Raw genomic sequence first — 19,586 nt, 5'->3', positions numbered from 1 at the left:
TTCCCACAATCATGGTTTTAAATTTCGACCAAAATCCGAAATTTCGAGAAAATGGCATTTTTAAAAAAATGTTACAAATTTTCAGCCCGAAATTTCAGTCCCAAATTTTTGAAGCTTAATACCAAATTTCGGATTTCGCCGAAATAGGCACTGAAACCGAAATTTAAAACCTTGCCCACAATATGCATTTTGTCAATAGATCAAAGGGCTATAATCATCCTATGGAAATATTTTTTTGGGCACAACCTATTTACATTGAGGCCCATCAAATGGACGGTTTGGATCATCCTATGGTGCAGGACGTCCAGTACTTTTATAAAAATACGGGACTATAAGTGATTACACTAAATAGTTTCTCTATTATTTTCCGCATACTCAGATAACCAATTGGATAAAAGTCGCGTGTGAGGGGATGTGAGAGAGAAGAGTGGGACGAGGGTAGTTTTGACCTCTAAATTTATAAGGGCGTATCTGTTATTTTGGGCAAGAAAAAGGGTATATTATTTCAGGGGCAAAGTCGTTTAGGAGCCCAAGATTCAGGGACGCAGATCGACCTCGGGATTGGGGGAGAGTGGGTCGCGGGAGGAATTTCCGCCGCAAGGGTTCGAGAGTGTAAGTAGTAGTACGGACGAATAAGACAACCCTCAATATTCCATAAAACTACAAGATTAACCCTATTAACCAAAAACAAAAAACCAGTCTTTTTGTACATAGTGTCGGCACATACTTACACTAATTGAAATAATGAATGGGGCCCACTCCAATAGATGATCTAAACCATTCATTTCTTGGGACTAATAGGCCAATCCACTAGAATCATCTTCATAGGATGATCCTAACCCTCTGATTTTTTGTAAATGATAATACAATGTAGAAAACACTATAGATTGGAGGGTTAGGATTATCCTGTGGAGATGATTTTCGGGGTACGGCCTACTTTACAGTGAAGCTCAACAAATGAATGGTTTGGATCATCGGATGGAGTAGGGCCCATCATATATTTTTAAAATACATGCAAACACCTAGAGGTGCAACTCGGGTTTGGTTCAACCCAAAAAAACGTCGGGGCGGGCTAGGGTTGAGGATTTGGGCAGCTCGACTGAATGAAAACCAATAATTTTTTATCAATTTTTTTTGTAAGCTTAAAAAGTCGGGTTGGGTTGGGTTGAACTCGGATTAGGTCGGGTTCGGGTTGGAAAAAAGGGGTTCCTCAGGTCGGGTCGGCATGAACGTCGTCCGCCTGGAAATCGGGTTCAGTTGGGAAAAAGGGTTCCTCGGGTCGGCCTCAACCCGACCCAACCCAACCCGAGTTGCACCCCTACAAACACCATATAAATATTGAAAAAATTGTACTTTAATAGTTTAATCTACGCTACTAAAATGACCAAAATAACCTTACATTGACATCCACTCGAGGATCATCGAATGGATTAGGCCCCATTATAAATTTTAAAATACATGCAAGTACATGCCCCATTATATAAAACTAAAAAAATTGTACTTTATTCTACCCTACTAAAATGACCAAAATAACCCTACATGGACATCCACTTTTCAAGTCCTTTACTCCTTTTGTTCTAAGTCTTGGTCCTATTCGTTTTGGATTTTGAGTCTAGAATTGATTATTGGGATCAAAATTAAACACAAAGTTATACATAATTTTGATTCCAATACTAAATTTTGGACTCAAAATCTAAAAAAGAATAGGGCCCTAGTTATGCCATAGTTGGCAAGCGTCCATTGGTTTAAGTGATGGTCCCCCTATCAAATTCAAAGCCCTATTTGGATTGCAGAAATTTCTGTAAAAAGTTTGGAAAGGAAAAATAATTCTAGATTTTCTTACTTTATCACACACAAGAAAAGATGACTTGAACCAACCCTATGCAATTTTTACTAAGAGGGACCTTCAATTTATGATAATATCCTTCTATATTAACCATAATTATATTGTTTCCTCTAACTGTTGAAAGTAAATTCCTAAGAAAAAATTTCCGTCTTAAATATTTTCCTTGCAAATAGCCCTTATAGTGAAGTGAGGTACAAAAAATATGGTACCACCAGCATACCATATTGGAAAAGCATGACCTAAGAGGGGTATAGTGGCTTGCATGAAAAAGGATGCTGACATAAAACTTATGATCTATCAAGGAAGTAAGGTTCATAAATGAAATCTTTATCATGGCATCTGCATTCAATGTTGGCCTTAGATCCCTGATGTAATGGCAGGCGAGATCGAATCGAAGACTGGACAGTTAGATAACCATCAATATGTTGTATAATAAATCAATCTTAGATAATTCTTATCATTAGAACATCATCTTAAGCAGAATTTAAACATGGGTGTTTAGATTTGTTGTCACTTATTGTTTTTGTAAAAGACTCCGTCAATTTCTTTCGAAGTAAAATGGGCATAAAACAAAATTTACGCCCATTTTTTTGGTATGTATACGCTAGGATCGAATTTCCGACCTCAAGGTTGAAGACCAAAGCCTTCCCATTGAGCTAGAGGCTCAATTCCGTTTACACCCATTTTTAAGTGGCGTAACTTTTATTTTACACCCGTTTTATGTCGAAAGAAATGGAAAGATTAATTGAACTAATCCCTACCAATACTTCATTAGTCTCACTAACAGATAAAAGAATAGTCACAGTCAACCATACCAAAGAAAAGAATTAAAACTAATAATTTCCTTTTAACCTTACTAATACTAATGGATAAAAGAGCAGTCAACCACACAGAAAAATAAAAGAAGTAAAACTAATAAATCTCCTTTTAACCCTAGCACACATAAGCCTTGTGATGGGGAGCAATTTATGTTAGCCCACAAAAGGGTAAAGAAATGCACCAGTCCTATTCTTGCAATTATGTACAAAATCAAGTGTTTTGATTTTACTTGGCTGATTTTTATGTTACCAAGAGGGCAATTTTGTCCATTCTATATGAAAAATAATATGCCACTCATATTTTTCTTGAGAAAAGCATATTTATCCAAGTTCCATAGCACCCAAAGCCCCTTTTTATACAAAAAAGGGGTCCCCATGCTTTCTCTAATCTTACAATAACTTAGAAAGGATAAGCAAGTAAGATAAGAAAGTGGAAAAGGATTAAGAAAAATGCAAATCTATAAGTTAAGAGGCTGAAGAGTCTATTTTAATATAGGGATAATTACATTTACACCCCCTCTAGTTTCTGACACATCCACTTCCACCCCTATAGTTTAAAACGTGACAAATACACCCATGTAGTTTCAATTTGTTTAAGGTTTGCCCCCTCAGCTGAAGGTTCGTCCATAGATTGAAGGGTTAGGATGATCCGATGGAGTTGATTTTTTGGGCACACCCTATCTATGTCAGGACCCATCAAATGAACGCTTTGGATCATCCAAATAATGTTGGCCCATACCCGAATCCAAACACTACCAAACGCTTTGGATTCGGGTATGGGCCCACATTATTTGGATGATCCAAAGCGTTCATTTGATAGGTCTTGACATAGATAGGGTGTGCCCAAAATTCAGCTCCATCAGATCATCCTAACCCTTCAATCTATAGACGAACCTTCAGCTGAGGGGGGCAAACCTTAAACAAATTGAAACTACAAGGGTGTATTTGTCACGTTTTAAACTATAGGGGTGGAAGTGGATGTGTCAGAAACTAGAGGGGGTGTAAATGTAATTATCCCTTTAATATATGCATAAATCTATTAAAAAACGGATGATTGAAATTGAGAGAATATGATAGAAAAATAAAAAAATAAAAAATCCAAGAAGATAATCATGGGTGCCATATAGAAAGGAAGAGCTGATCCTACTTTTGTAATTATGAAGGAAACCAAGGGAATTATCAAAGATCCCTCTAAATAAACACACCATATATTATCTTGCATAAATGGGGCCCATTCCTGTCTACTGTTTCAAATTCATTAAAAAAAGGAAATAGATAAAGAATTGAAAAAGAGACAGAAATTCAAAGAGGAAAAAAATCAATAAAAAAAGAAAAATTAAAAAGAAAGCTGGGTTTGGAGATTTGGGAGTTTGTTGCAGTAAGGCAGGTGTGCTTCTATTTTCTATAATTTTTGTTTCTATACCCAAAAGCAAGGAAGGTGGAGAGAATCTACACAAACCCAATTTTCTCCCTATCCTCAAAAATCCAGAAAAAAAAAATCAACAAATGAAAGGGAAGGGAAAAAGGCAAGGAATAAAAAGACCGGATGTTGACAAATTTTATGTCACTGTTCTTAGAAGGTCGTTTGTTTTTGTGGAGATTTCTTATCTGGGATCTCTCTCCCTTGTTTCAGAGACTGGCCCATCAGATCAAAATCTCAATCCATTATTCTTCTACCTTATGATGATCTAAGCCTTCTTAAATGGCGTCAGAAAAGAACCCACTTTGTTTTTTTCTCTCTTCATTGTGAATTCCCATCTGGGTTTAAGGTAAATTTTCTTCATTTTTCTTGTTCCTTTTTGGGTTTTTTTTTTTTTTTCATTGGTTGCATTTTTTTATTTGGGTTTGAAGTGTTTATTTTTATGTCCTTTTGCTTTTATTTTCTTGGGATTTGGTGCTTTCTTTTCTTGTATTTTGGGTATTTTGTTTTGGGGTTTGATGGGTTTTTGTGTTTTGTGATTTGGGTTATTGTGTTTAAGATTTGTTTTTGTTCTTCCAGTTTATTTGGTTTTGGATTTTGGTGGGTTTCTGTGTTTGATGATCTTGGTGACCTAGAGGGTTTTGGATTTTCTTTTTGTTTGGATTTTCTTTTGGTTTCTGTGTTTGATGATTTGGGTGACCTTGAGGGTTTTGGATTTCTAATTTAGGGATGCATTCCTCTTTTCTTTGCTCTTCTCTTTGTGACTGGATGTTGGGATCTCTTTTATTTTTATTTTTCTTTTTTCCAACTTGCAATTTTACTTTGCAAAGTAGGATTTTTTTGGAAGCACAGAAGCCAGTGATTATAATTATGATGTTTATATGCTGTTTTTTTTTTTTTTTTTGACTACTTAGTTTTTCCTAAGAATTTACCTTTTTAAGTTTTGGACCACCTGAGCCGGATTTCTGTTATGTCCTATAATTGCGGATCACATTGTTTGTTCTTTCATGCTCTTAAGTTAATAGTCAAACGATTTGCTGTGGGAAAGATTATTTGGTTTTATCTTTGTTCTATACTTGGAAGGTTATATCACTGTGCATTGTTTTGTTTTGATTGTACTCGAAGACCCGTGCTCACCTGCACTAACTTGATGAGTGTAAATATAATATTCAGGCTTGATTTTCATCACGGGTAAAAAGTTGATTAGATGAATGATATAGGCTTTACTTTGAAGGATTGAATGTTGGTTCTGTGCTGTTTGTAGAGCTGCCAAACAAGATGTACGATTTGTTGTACTACATTATGGTTTATGAGTTGTCTTTGGGATTGGCTTTTTTTTTAAATGCTAGTCTTTGGGATTATTACCCATTTTAGGATTCGAGTTTGAGTATCATTTTGTTGCGGTAAAGTGAGTGTGATATGAAGTTTTCTGATGACAGTTTCATGGTCCATTAGCTATTCAAATTCTACAATCTGCTTCTCGGGAATAAATTCGAGGTTTGACATCTCTTAGACAAGTTTACTGAATGGTAACAATATATTAATAAAAAGAAAAGGAGCAGCGCCTCTTGGTCACCTTCAAGCCAAACAAAAAGAGGAAAGAGAAAAACCGAACAGGGATCAAGGGATAATAAAATCATTTAGCGTGCATACTCTAGGCGTGGCCAGAATCCTGTAAATCTTTTGTGCCAACAAGGAATACAAAACTTGCGTTAGGTGTTGATAGAAAGAATGAACACAAAAAATCTCCTTCATGGTCCCAAATCTAGACTCTCCTATCCTCTCCAGCCTTCTTAATATAATGACTTCAGAGACTCCAGAAGTAAACCCACTCTCCAAGCTCTCTATCAAAGGAATTCATGCAAAAAGGGATAGACCAACTCCTCTGTCGTGACCTCTATCAAAGAAGTCTTTCAAGGTCCTCTTCGGCTCCATCACCAAAGAAAAAATGTCTGGAAATCTTTCTTTGAGGGGCATCTTACCACACCACATATCTGATCATAACGTCCTTCTTAAAATTTATAGTTTACTAGAATGTGGGAACCTAGGCGAGCTTTTCTTTGAACTTCTCTTGGTCAACATACGTGCTTGCATTTAGTGTTTTGGTTACCATTGTAATGTCTGTAATCTGTATATTTAGATATATGTCAATTGAGCATATGAGAGGTTGAAGCTCTTGACCATTCATGATTTAATAGAATTCTGTATCAAGTTGTTGGTACCTTCTTGAGTTGGTGGGGATAGAGATCTCAATTTCTTAAATTACTATTTGAGATTTCATTTACATTATGGAAAACCATTATTAACGGGTTTCTCATTGGTCTATCCATTCTAGCATAATATTTCATGTTGCATTGAACCTAGAGCGATGGCTTCCTATCATTCTCTGGAGAGTGGAGGCATGAACAAGAGGAGCTTTAGTAGAATGCGTGGGGTGGCATTTGGTTTAAGGAAATACAACTGTACTGAAGTGTATGTGATGCAGGACGATCGAAGGAAGGACTGATACTGATACATCGCTCCAATACCATTAGTTCTAATAACTTAAACTCTCTAACTAATGTCTGTTTAAAACATAAATAAATCTCTTCATTTGCGCCTTATTGAATTGGGCCTCATTGGCATAAAACTGTCATGCATTGAAATGGGGCCCATCTATGTCAGAATCTGTCTCACAAACTGCCCCAACTCCTTTCTTCTTTGGTTCATGCTGCTAGTCCATTTCTGGGTCATGACTGGACCTGGCTTTGGTTATCCTTACATATATTTTAACAACCTTTGGATGAAACTTTTTCTCATGTTGATCCACTTCATCCTCAACTGATATACGAGGTTATGCTGCTTCGCTAAGATATTATAATTTTGATTTATAAGATTTAAATTTTGAATAGTCTTATTTGCTCTTACGTCTAGTCTGTTATAAGATTTTAGTGATAAGATCAATATGAAAGGACTTTCTCTTATGTTGATATTTCATACTTATATTTGTAATGCAACAGTCTTATTTACGCTTACATCTAGTCTGTTGCCCATAAGTCTCATTATGGGCGAAATTGCTGCTCTTCATCTACTATGTTTTGCAATTTCCAAAGAAGCATGTCAATAGCTGTTAAATAACCAACTTCTCCGAAAGCTTAAGCTTTTGGAGAAAGGCGTTATTTATCTTTTATACTTTAACACTCCCCCGCAGGTGTGGCCCACTTGGCAAACACGTGGCACATGTGGTCCCACTTTGGGCCGACCATCGCATGTGGATTTTGCTATCCGGGAGGTTTGAACTCGAGACCTTTGGCTCTGATACCATGTTAACTTACCAACTTCTCTAAAAGCTTAAGCTGTTGGAGAAGGGCGTTATTTCATCTTTTATACTTTAACACTCCCCCGCACGTGTTAAACTACCACTTTACTCTAAAAGCTTAAGCTGTTGGAGAAAGGCGTTATTTATCTTTTATACTTTAACACTCCCCACACGTGTGGCCCACTTGGCAAACACGTGGCACATGTGGTCCCACTTTGGGCCGACAATCGCATGTGGATTTTTGCTATTCGGGAGGTTTGAACTCGAGACCTTTGGCTTTGATACCATGTAAACTACCACTTTACTCCAAAAGCTTAAGCTGTTGGAGAAAGGCGTTATTTATCTTTTATACTTTAACAATAGCTAACCACGGCAAGAAAAGGATTCTAAAAAGGAAAGCAAGACAAGAATGGATAAATGCTTTTGTCAAAGTATGTTTTTCTGCTTTCTTTTTTGCTTCTCTCATTTTCTCTTTTTCGAACTTGGCAGGAATGGGAACAAAAGTACAGTCTAAAAACTACTTTCCAGGATATTACTTCATGGGGGATCTAAATGAGGATGCCAATACTGGTAATTGGTCGCTCTTATGCGAAGATAAAATGTTTAAGACTTCACAATATTACAATGGTTTCACACAGAGGCCTGTGGATGGGTATCTGGATCATGACAAAGAATTACTAAAGCAGACCATGATTCAACATGAAGCTGTATTCAGAAAGCAGGTATGCTTAGCACTTTCTAATTACTTGATCTGTAATGAGGCTTTGAACTGTGCAAAAATTAATAGCATTTTTGCAAGTTTTTGCCTCTTGTGGTTTTTTGCCATCTTGGTGGATATTGTGGCAAGTCTGATTTGAGTATCTTATAGAATTTATCAAGGTTTAGAAGCTTAGGAGTCAAGTCCAACTCAACGAGGGCCCAAGTACAAGTTGACTAGCAACTTGATTGAGTCTTTTACGTTCTAAAAGCTTATCATAGAATCTGATTTCATTGTCAATAAATTCTCAATTAAGAACTATGGGTGGGAACCATTGTCTGAAGTAGTTAGGCTGTGTTTGATTTTGAGTCCAATAATTAGTTTTGGACTCAAAATAAATTCTCAAAATCCAAAACGATGAGGGCCTTTATGATCACTAGTGATCACAGTGAGTCCCTTGGCCTCACCAAATGGGATCTGCGAACTTTGAAATTTATAAATCACCTTTCTTTTCCCCTTAAACACCGCAATTATCTTTTTTAAACGCATTGACATTCTTGTGTTCCAGGTTTATGAACTCCACCGCCTTTATAGAATACAAAGGGACTTGATGAAGGATCTTCAAAAGAAAGAACTTCACACATATTCCACATCGGCAGTAACATCACAAGCAAATCCATTTTCATCCCAAGTGCCATATGAAGACACCCAAAAGAAATGGAAAATGCCCGCCTTTTCCATGGTGAACTCAAATTGTTATGTGCCATCTATTTCAAGCACTGACAACATACAATCTCCTTTAAACCTTTTAAAGGAAAGCATCGTGCAGGCGGGCTCTAGTCCATTGCAAAATGGAAGTAGTGTAAATGATTGTGACGTCTCGGAATCCAAACCCAGGAAGTTTCCGAGAAGGACATTTGACCTTCAACTTCCAGCCGATGAATATATTGACAGTGAAGAAGAAAAGGTTGGTGATGTGTCTTTGGAGGCAACATACTCATGCAATAAGAATTGTGGTATTGAGCCTGACTGTAATGTGAAACTGACTCTCGGCACTGGTGGGAATCCTAGTACTTCTGGAGATGGTTGGAAATCTGGGTCACATTTTCGAAATGGTTTGAACACTCACTATTTGGCTGACTTGAATGAGCCCACCTGTGGCAATGAGGGAGCTTCGGCTTCGGCTTCCATTAATTTTGTGGGCCCCGTGGCTTCCCATGGAGCGACTCAAGGGCAACGGTCCGTGAAATCAAATTTAAGCACCCTAGGCTCGCCGAGGGATTTCTTCCAAGATAACCAGAAAGGCAGAGACCACAGGACTTTCTCAAGCCTTTTGCATGCGGAGAATGAGGGAACTAGATGTGAAAGACTATGCTTTAACCTTGAACCTGGTAACGCTTCTTTACCCAATGCTTCATGATGTGGAAGAAGCAGAATTTAATTTATTTATATGGATTCTTTCATATATGTGCTTTGGATATTCGTACTTGTTAAAGAGACAACAGTAGATTTAAGTTAAATTACTTGTTCTCTTTTACCCTCTGTTGTCGTTTAAGAGGAAAAAAAGAGAGAGGATGTATGCATGTCTATACAATTAATTGGTAACATTGAAAGGTAATTTTGTTTTTGTAAAGTTATATTATAATTGAAAGGTAAATTGTTGTATAAGTATAAAGTGTACAAAATGTAACCAGATTCCATATAATTTATTTTTTAAAATTTTGGGGAATATAACATGGACTAGAATATATAAGCAAAGGAGCTGTATCTCCTTGTTTTTGTATGTACTTTCATCTCATTATTTCAACCCTTTTTTCTTAGATGTTATTCCCAATGACCTATAAATATCAATCCCCTAAAAATGCTAGCTCTTTCATTTTTCTTATATTAATGACAAAAGTTGCCTTTTAAAAAAAGTAATGACAGAGCTTTATTAAAGAAGAGAAAAGATTCAAGGTACAAATCTTGCTTTACAACTCTCACAGCCAAGATATCATACAGAACTGATAATAGACCCTACAGAAGAACTGAAATCCCACAAATAGTCATTGTAAACGTGATGCGCTCTTCTTAAAGATATGGTTTTACCTAAATGGATTTCGGTGCACTGATAGGATGATCTTTGGGCAGCGAATGATATTTGCACTGATGGGCGTTCTATACTACCCTTTTTAGGGTGGTTAAAGATATGGTAGCCAGAGTTGTAGGTTCCTATGCAAGGGGAAAGGAGGGCATGTGGTATGGGATTCATCCATTTCATAGTAACTTAAAGGAATGGGAGATCACACCGGTGGCAAGGTTGATGGAGATGCTTGGAGGATCATTTATAAGGAGGTGGGGAATGGATAGAAAATGTGGGCCTACCATTTGTTTAATATTGAAATTTCGAGAAAAAATCACTATACAATAGGAAGCCCTAGCTGTTGATGCATTGAAGCTGAATATTTTAGGGTCATGCAATCAGAACCTGGATCCAGTAGGTGGAATGTAATTAGAGACCATGGAGGTGAGGCGGGATTTGTTATTTCTGGTCTTGCAAGTGAAATGGACTCTAATGAAGCAAAGGTGTTGGCTTTAAGGAGACGAATTAAGGTGCTTACTACAACCATTGTTAAAGGAGATTCTCTCAATGTTATGAGATGGATGAGATAGGTACAAATTATCCTTGGCATCTAGCATATAGCATCTCAATCATGGGTATTATATCCTTCCATATTTTTAATCTAATTGCTAAAAAAGGGCGGCCCGGTGGACGAGGCTCCCACCATTGCGAGGTTTGGCGAGGGCTAGATGTGCGCAGCCTTACCCCCGCTTTGCAGAGAGGCTGTTTCCGTGACTCGAACCCTTGACCACCAGGTCACAATGGACCAACCTTACCGTTGCGCCAAGGGTCGCCCTCTTTTAATCTAATTGCTAGCATTCGAAAAAAAAAAAACTTACCATTGGTAGTAAGGATATTTCTAGATCTACAAAGCTCCTTCCACCAAATTACCGGTTTGATTCTAGAAGTATGATCACAACGAGTAGAGCTATATTGTTGAAAGTGACATGAACAACACCCCCACCCTGTCCCGTGACTGTAATTTCTAGGGTTGAGGGTTCATCTAGAAGGTCTTGATTTCTAAATATTTATTCTGTATGCAATCAATTTCTTTGAGGGTATTTGATTAGGATTTTATTTCCCTTTGTGGGCTTGAAAAAGTAAAATTCTAAACCCCAAATATGCAGAAGATTGCTCTAATATCTTTCTAGTCGCTTCTGCTCTCTTATTTTTTGTTTTGGATCATTTTTATGAGCTAATCAGATAGATGTGGTCTTGCTTCTATCTCTTGTGCTTTGAGGGTTTGGTGTATGTTTTTGTGTTCTTTCAACCAAATGTTGGATATCTTGGGTTTCTGATGGAATCAAACTTGAATGTTGTTGGAAGACTATCTGTGGAGTGCAAGGCCTCTTCTTGAAGGTTTCTAGTCGATCGACTAGAGAACCTTATATATATATATTTCACATTTGGTTCTTTCGAATAACTATCTTGTGTGTGCTGTTGGTTGTAATCATCAAATATTCTTGTTCCTAACTTGTTCAGATGAATCTTCTTAGATTTCTCAACTTAATCAAAGGAAACTGGTACTAGGGGATTTAGATTAATTAGAAAATCAAGATTTCCGTAGGGGATTAGAATAATTAGAAAATCCAGATTCCCTAGTGAAGTTGAATGATCTGAATCCTCCATCTTGGGCTTGAGTAGTATTGATGCTAAATGAAACATGGGTATTGTTATATAATAGAAAAGGAGAAATCACTTGTAGGAAACCACCCGAGTTGTGGAGAGAAAGGAGTTCATATGGTTGGAACAAGGTTTTCAATCTCGGTTTCGGTACCCATTTCGGACCCCACCGAAATCCGAAATTTCGAGTCGAAATTTGGTAATAATTAAAAAATATTATTTAATTAATTTCGAAATTTCGGACCGAAATTCCAAAATTTTGTAATCTTTTTTTTTTTTCTTTTTTTTTTTTTAAATATACATTTTCTCGAAATTTCAGACCGAAATTTGGTATTTCGCGAAATCCGGAATTTTGGCAAATTTCGGTTTCGGTCTCCACCGAAATTTTAAAACCATGGGTTGGAAGTCTAACCCCACAAAATCCATAGTTTTACATGTATGAAGGGGCTGAAAAACAAAAATTATAATAGGCTACTGATATTGACACTACGATATTTTAATAATTGCACAAACTCTGCTTGTTTTTTCTTCTTTAATTGGCTTCCGAGATCTTTTTGGGAACTGTAATAAACTTTGACAGCTTTTTAAATAATAAAAGACAAGATGAGTTGGTGCAATTATCAAAACACGGTAGTTCCAATAACAGTAGCCTTATAATAATGCCATCATTGATAAAGGGCCCTATCACAGCCCATAAAGCCAACCACTAAAACATAAAATAAACCACAAAAAACACATTCTAATAAAATTTCATGAAGAAGCTGAAAGGAATCTACCCAGCTTTAATCCCGGCTCTAACCATGAAACACCGCAAAAAAAAAAATGTTTACTCGGGATCTTCTCTAAAAAAGCGATAATCAACGTCTATATGTTTAATCCTCCCATGAAATACTAAATTGCTCGAAATACAAGTTGTCTCCTGGCTGTCACAACCTGTCTGTTAGCCTCTTAACCTTACCACCAGGGAGATACTTGACCGCATAGACCGATCTACAACCAATTGCATGCTTTCTATCTGATGAATCAGCAAACTCTCACATATCGTTTCATATGAGAACAATCATCATCCGTATATCTCTTTTTTCATCCATCATGAGAAAGTGTTCCGTGACATGTCTTAAGTGAAGATATAGAAGAAAGAGACAATGCAAAATTTAAATTCTTATATGAAGGAGACAAGTTCTCAAAGTAACACCAATATACAAACATCTTTTGAAAACGAGGAAGATAGCAATGATAACCCTTTTGAAGTTTGAGAATATCAGAAAAAAACATTTAATAACACAAGAATCTAACTTATCAACTCCTGGACCCATAGAATGAATAAAGCAGTCATAACCAAATACATGAGGATGAATAAAAAACAAGCCAATGCTGGAAAGAGAATGGAATAAGATTTTCCTTCCAAGACTGACGACTGTATGTACATTAAATCAAATAACATGCAGTCAAATAAGCATCTCCCCAATATACTTTTGGAACCCCCATATCTCACATAAAAGTATGTTTTACTTCAATAAGATGACAATGTTTATGTTTTGGCTCTCTATTTTGTTGAGTATTTAAACAAGAGGTATGATGCGGAATTCCATAACTGCCGGTATAATTTTTGAAATCTTGTGATAAATACTCTTTAGCATTATCAGAACATAGTACACGGACATTTTCTGCCAAACTGGTTCCGAATTTCTTGATGAACCATGTTAGTGTAAACGAAAAGGAGGTTACCTAAGTTGTGGTGATTAAAGTAGAGAAGAATGGAGGTCGTCAAAATTACCATACCATCTTCTTTATCAAGCATATTAGCTCAATCATGAGCAGGACTCGTCATATGGATGAACTATAGGCAAACAATTGAAGGTAGGTCTAGGATTTCCAATATGATATTTCCCAGTTTCCAGGGACCTCGAGACTTTTTGCATGCCCGTGCCAACATTTTTTCTGAATCCTCTTCAATAATTAGAGGTCCCACCATTGAACTCATGTACCATCAAACCCCAAAGGAGGGCTTTCGCTTCCACCTCGTTGGAATCACACTCCCTTGCTGGCCTGTAAAAGCAAAAGATATTGCGACTGTTATTATCACGAAAGAGTCTGGCAATGCCTGCTCGACCCAGATTGCCTTTAGAACACCCATCAAAATTAAATTCCGCCCACTCAAAGAGTGGATGGAATCACCTAGGATCTAGTTCAAGCTTCCTCCCTTTCTCATTAACCGTGCTCCAATTTCTTAGGATCCCCCCTCTGCTATAATGAGATAATATATGTTTTTATTTCTTCCCCATGAGATAGGGTCAGTCCTAATTTTTGTTACAATCCTCCCAAAGCTTCTTTTTTATCTTCACATATGCAGTTGTTCCACTTCTCCCTAAGGTGGGATTTCTTTGGCCCCCATTAGAATCACAGATTCTAATGAGCCGGAGTTGAGAGCCGTCCTTCCGGATATCAGAATCTCAGATCTTAGTGTTTTTAGCATGTTGATAGTGGAGGGAGATTCGCTTAATGCCATCAGGTGGATGGATGGCAGCAACCCCTGCCCTGGAAATTTGCCCACATAATCGATGAAATTCAGGATAGAGCGGCGGACTTTCTTGTGCGTTTAACATGTTAGCCAGGGCAGGTGTTTGGAGGGCGGCTTTAGAGATCTTTTGATTCCCCCCCCCCCCCCCCCCCCCCCCCATGAGGCTTGTGGTTCGGGGGGATTTCTTTGTATATTTTGATTTTCTTGTTCCTCTCCTTGCATAGGTGCCAAATCAAAGCAAAAGGTGCTAACCTCCTGAGGATCTGCCGTCCTTTACTGGCAGGTCCGGTACTCCAATACAGAATTGTCTTCTTGATGGATCTGTGAAAGACCCAAACTAAACCAAATCTTTTGATGATAGAGCGCCAAATCCAAAGTGTGAAAGGTCAATGAAGTAAAGCATGATCCATGACTGACGAGGTGGATTCTCCTTTTGAGACTCCCGCAGGTATCAATTCCTTTGTTTGCCACTGTCAAACAAAGGGACTGACTCGAGGTGGAGCCGGAGATAGCTAAATGATAGTGTAGAGGGTTCCCGACCCAACACCATCAATCAACCTATGAAAAAAAAGAACGAACATAAAAAGAGCCAGTAAGTTAGGAGTCCAGAATATGGAATCAGGGCAAGAGAGAGCAATATTGGGTACCAGAAGGCCAAGTAAATGGGAAAGACTCTCCGTCTCATCATCCTTAAGGTTTCTTCTAAGCCCAACATCGACTTTCTATCTCATCCCCCCGCATCCCCCCAGCCAAAAAAAAAAACACCCCTCTCCTCCTTTCCACATAATCACACTCTAGCCCCTTTATCGATTGGTAGACAGTATAGGTTTGGGAATGCATGGCACAACAAGGGCTCCCCTAGCCACGAGTCTACCCAAAAACATTATTTTGTCAAGTTATCATATAAATACTCCCCTTTACTAAGGGAAATGATAAATGCGCCCCCCTTTTTCATCACTTGGGACACCCGGCTACAGTGTATCTATGACTGAAAAGGTGCTGATGTACTTCACATTTGAAGGAATGAAGTGACCTGATTGCCACGTAGAATGCAGCTGGGTGTCCCAAGTGATGAAAAGGGGCGCATTTATCATTTCCCTTTACTAATCGTAGCATTATATGCCTAATATTTAACTTGACCTTGCTGAGTCTTTCTTTGTGTATATATTTTACCTCGATAAATTTATGTTACCATTAAACATTTGCATGTTTATCATTCAAATACTTTGATACACTACTTCACATTTATCTATATTTCAATTGATTTGTGGTCACTTAATCCAGCTTGAATTGTTGTTGATGATGCAGTTTAAATTTGGTTTATTCACAGCTTAGATCAAAGATAGGAATTTTTAGTTTTGTCCTCAAAACTTTCAGGCACATGATATTGCTTTATATCTGTAGCATTTCTGTAGTTGGCTTTTTAGAACTTATAATTTCATGCAGATACTTGTTTTACAGGGAAAACTAGCAGCAATACAAATCCCTTTACTCCAGTTTTCTGTCATGAGAAATCTACCACATCATCTGAATTGACACAACTTGGGCTTAAGAATGCTCATGAACTTCCACCATTTCTTCGGTCTGATCAGAGTAAAAAAGAAGCACATCTTAGAGAAAAAACAATTTGTGGTGTAGAGATCTCTAAAAGAAATTACAGTCTCACCGTCTCTAACTATTCAGGACTGTCAGCTCCTCCAATAGCAGTTCAAGCTCTTCCATGCTTTAATGGATCTGCGGGATTGAATACCCGGAGTAAGAGTTCTAACTCATCTATTCAAAGCCCAGGTGTTTCCAAAGAAAAGTGGATTAAAAGCCCTGATGTTACTGGGGGAAACTGGTATCTTAACGGCAATCACAGATCACAGCCAAGTTGTGAAAGTGAAGCTTCCTATCAGAATGGTTTTCACAGTCCATTTGGATCGGAGACTAATTCGTCAGTTTTGCACTCCCCGTTGGTCAAATTCAATAAGCTAAATCACGCTAATGGGAGCAATAATTTAGCTTACGAACATATTGAAGATCGTGGTTCCAGAAAGTATTTGAAGGATTTGGATTGCAGAGATGTGAAATCTGTGAAAGATATGAATTTGAATCTGTGTCTTCCAAATGGCTTCGGTGACAGAATTAGTCAGCAACAAGATCTTATGTTCATTGATGGGGAAGAAGAGCATGGAGATCCATTGGGAGGGATGTCTTGGCTTAAAACAAAGCTACCACCTGAGAATACTATAAGCATAAGAGGGGGTACAACCCAAATGGATTTGAATCAGTGTGTTTTTAGCTCACCCTCCATGTCATGCCGGGACCAATCAGAAATTAATGATACAGGGAATGGGGTCAAGGATGGTTTACTTAATGTCGACTTGTCTTGTGATATTACATTGCCCGAATCTGAAAAGCAGTTTTGTGCAGATAACCCAACCGTCAAAATGGGGATTGATGACAGCCCTAAGGGATTCAATTATGCCATTAATTTGAATTCTGAAATTGAAGCACGTAAGGAGAAGCCAAAGTCGCTGGAGATTTTATATACAACCAATGCTGATATTCCAAAAAAGAATACCATTGAGATAGATTTGGAGGCTCCAATCAGTCCCGAGGTGGTTGAGGACATTGTTGATGGCATAAAATCTCCACGAACAGACCAAGTGGTTGCACTAGTCCAACTAGCAGAGCGTGAAAGAGAGGACCCACAGGCGACACTAGCCAAAATGGCCGCAGAAGCTATCATCACCATGTCATCAAGTGTCTCAAATCATTTGGACAACACTAGTTGTCCGTCGCCCATTGCTCTGAGGGACTCTCTCATTTGGTTTTCAGAGGTGGTTTCCTCGAATGCAATTGATCTCGAGAACACTCTGGAAGTTTCGAGGGAAAAGAGTGGTGCTGATCAGGAGTACTCAGATGACGAGTTTGATTTCTTTGAGGCCATGACATTAAAGTTGAGTGAGACCAAGTTGGAGGACTGTTGTAAGCCTTGGGAGCAAGAGAATCAAAAAGTGGAAGAAACGGGGACCACTCCATTGCTAACCCGGCCTCGCAGGGGCCAGGCAAGGAGGGGGAGGCAACGGAGGGACTTTCAGAAAGATATCCTTCCAGGTCTCACATCTCTGTCGAGGCACGAGGTGACCGAAGATCTCCAAACTTTTGGAGGGCTGATGAGAGCCTCAGGATGCTTTTGGCAATCCGGGTTGGCTAGGAGGAATGCTGCTAGAAACGGATGGCATACAAGGGGAAGGGGGCGGTCGAGAGGCTCGGCCACTGCTTGGGCAGGGAGTTTTGTGGATCCACCACCTACACATCCCAGTAATAGCGATGTGGAACTCGAGAGGATAAGCCTACAAGGGTGGGGAAAAACTATTAGACGGCGCAGGCAGAGATTTCCAACTGGTAATGCTGCTGCTCTGTTAACTTAGTATGAGAGTTATATAAAGGGAAATCAAAGTAGGAATTTCTGTGGCTTTAGCGTGAGGTAGTTGTAGGCCATGGGATGCCTTGTACATGTCTTCTTTGCCCAAATTTGGGCTCTTGATTATCTGTCTTGAGTTTACAAGTTGTATAATTTCATAATAATGTGACATTGTTTTTTATGAAATACAGCACTTCAACTGCTGTGGTTTGAGCTGCAAAAAAACCACTGATACCAGTTGAGGATTTTTCCATAAATATCTGTGTTCCTGCATAAAAAAATAATCCACTTGTATAATTCATACCAATAACTTGGGTGATCGGATTTGTTCATTCACTAGATCAACTGAGATTTTTCATGAGGTTTCAATCCTAATTTTCATGGAATTTCCATCATAAATTCGAACTTGTTACAATCTTGAGAGTAAGAAATTAATAGGCAACTTGTATTTTCCAGAATATGGTCTCATTGTTTCTTATGAAACACTGCAGTTCATAATGTTCTTTTTATTCTATCAGATATGCTGGGACCAAACCTGCAACATCAATGTCGAGCCACAAGGCCTTGTCCAATTTATCTACCAGGCCCAAACCCAAGTGGGTGTTATTGATAAGCTACAGAAAATCACTGGTTTAAGAGAATAACTCAATAGCCCATATAAGAAAAGGCCTTCCTTTATGTAATATAGAAATTTGGGAAGCAAAATTGTCAACTCTGTAACCTTATGGAGAATTTTGTATAATCAACAAACAGTGTTGCATCATTTCTTGTTGAATACAGCCCTTGAGCTTGTCTGGTTTAAGCTGAATCTGAAGTGATGAACTCAAAAACTGATTTCAGTTTAAGGTTTTTCATGCACTGACTCAAAAATCAAAACTACTTTGTGTTCAATGGCAAATCTCTAAAATTACAACTTTATTTTCCCAAGCTTACTCAAAATTGGTATTTCAATAAAGAAATGCAGAACAAATGCAGAAAGTAATATAAAGAAATTGAAGAAAAATAAATGATAAAAGGTAGAGCACAAAATTCTTAACATACATATGCTTTATTAGTTATTTTCTTAAGCCCCTATTTGGATTGCAAGAAATACATTTATGACGAAGAAAATTCCAAGGAAAATTTTTATTCCCATGATTTAGAGGGAAATGGTAGTAGCATTATGATTAATTTAGAGCGAAATTATCATTAATTGAAGGCCCCTCTAAGTAAAAATTGAATAAGGTTAGTTCAAGTAAATGGTTTTTTGAGTGTAAAAAATGTAGGAAATTTTAGAAATATTTTTCCTCCCAAACTTCTCCATAAAATTCCTCCAATCCAAATAGGGCCTATTCCTAAAATTGGACCTGTGTTGCACCCCCTATTTTCAAAAGGACCGATGAGGGTAATTGAACCAAATCCTTGCTCCATTCTTAAAATACAAGTATCAATTGGATATTGAATTTTCTGCAGAAAAATGGTAATTGCACTCTCTCATGTAGATGAACACTATTTGATTTGTTGATGATTAAGTTTTTGTGGGATGATCAGTCCCCACTTCTCCACCTCGCACACAGAAGACACCAGTAAAGGGGACCGATAAAAAAAACAATAGTTCTTCTCTTTACGCTCCGTTTGGTTGCAGGTAGTTACCTCGTGTAGTAGTGGTGAGTTAAAACTTAGGTAGTCAACACGGAGGAGACAGGCTAAGTAGTCTTGTCATAGTTACCTCGTAGAGTAGTGGTTAGAACTTATTTGATCAACAAGAAGTAAACAGGCTAAGTAGTCTTGTCGTAATTACCTCGTAGAGTTAAAGTAGTAGCATTTGGTTGTCGACCTCATAGAGTAGTGGTAGGGAGTGTCATTACCAA

The 19,586-nt window shown here is 37.9% G+C and overlaps 1 protein-coding gene across 2 annotated transcripts; it reads left to right on the top strand.

Moving 5' to 3' along the window:
• Nucleotides 1–3,929: 3,929 nt before the first annotated feature.
• LOC143857209 (uncharacterized) lies at nucleotides 3,930–17,937 on the top strand. Of its 2 annotated transcripts, none has more exons than XM_077367624.1 (4): nucleotides 3,930–4,433; nucleotides 7,872–8,104; nucleotides 8,648–9,470; nucleotides 15,771–17,937. In XM_077367624.1, exons 2-4 carry the CDS (start codon nucleotides 7,874–7,876, stop codon nucleotides 17,741–17,743), a joined length of 3,027 nt encoding a protein of 1,008 aa, XP_077223739.1. In that variant the 5' UTR covers nucleotides 3,930–4,433; nucleotides 7,872–7,873; the 3' UTR covers nucleotides 17,744–17,937. The 2 variants fall into 2 exon arrangements, with proteins under 2 accessions (XP_077223739.1, XP_077223747.1); XM_077367632.1 differs by having other exon boundaries at nucleotides 3,931–4,433; nucleotides 15,786–17,937.
• Nucleotides 17,938–19,586: the final 1,649 nt, after the last annotated feature.

Source organism: Tasmannia lanceolata, unplaced genomic scaffold (genome assembly GCF_043159265.1).
Source record: "Tasmannia lanceolata isolate RefF3 unplaced genomic scaffold, GAP_Taslan_0.1 ptg000003l, whole genome shotgun sequence".
In the NCBI taxonomy this organism is placed as follows: domain Eukaryota; kingdom Viridiplantae; phylum Streptophyta; class Magnoliopsida; order Canellales; family Winteraceae; genus Tasmannia; species Tasmannia lanceolata.
This window is presented reverse-complemented; position numbering and strand designations above follow the sequence as displayed.

Excerpts from the sequence above, each read along its gene's own strand:
- LOC143857209 (XM_077367624.1), top strand. The coding sequence starts at position 7,874 with ATGGGAACAAAAGTACAGTCTAAAAACTACTTTCCAGGATATTACTTC. Across the intron at positions 8,105-8,647 it reads AAGCTGTATTCAGAAAGCAG|GTTTATGAACTCCACCGCCT; the intron begins GTATGCTTAGCA and ends CTTGTGTTCCAG. Across the intron at positions 9,471-15,770 it reads ATGCTTTAACCTTGAACCTG|ATACTTGTTTTACAGGGAAA; the intron begins GTAACGCTTCTT and ends AATTTCATGCAG.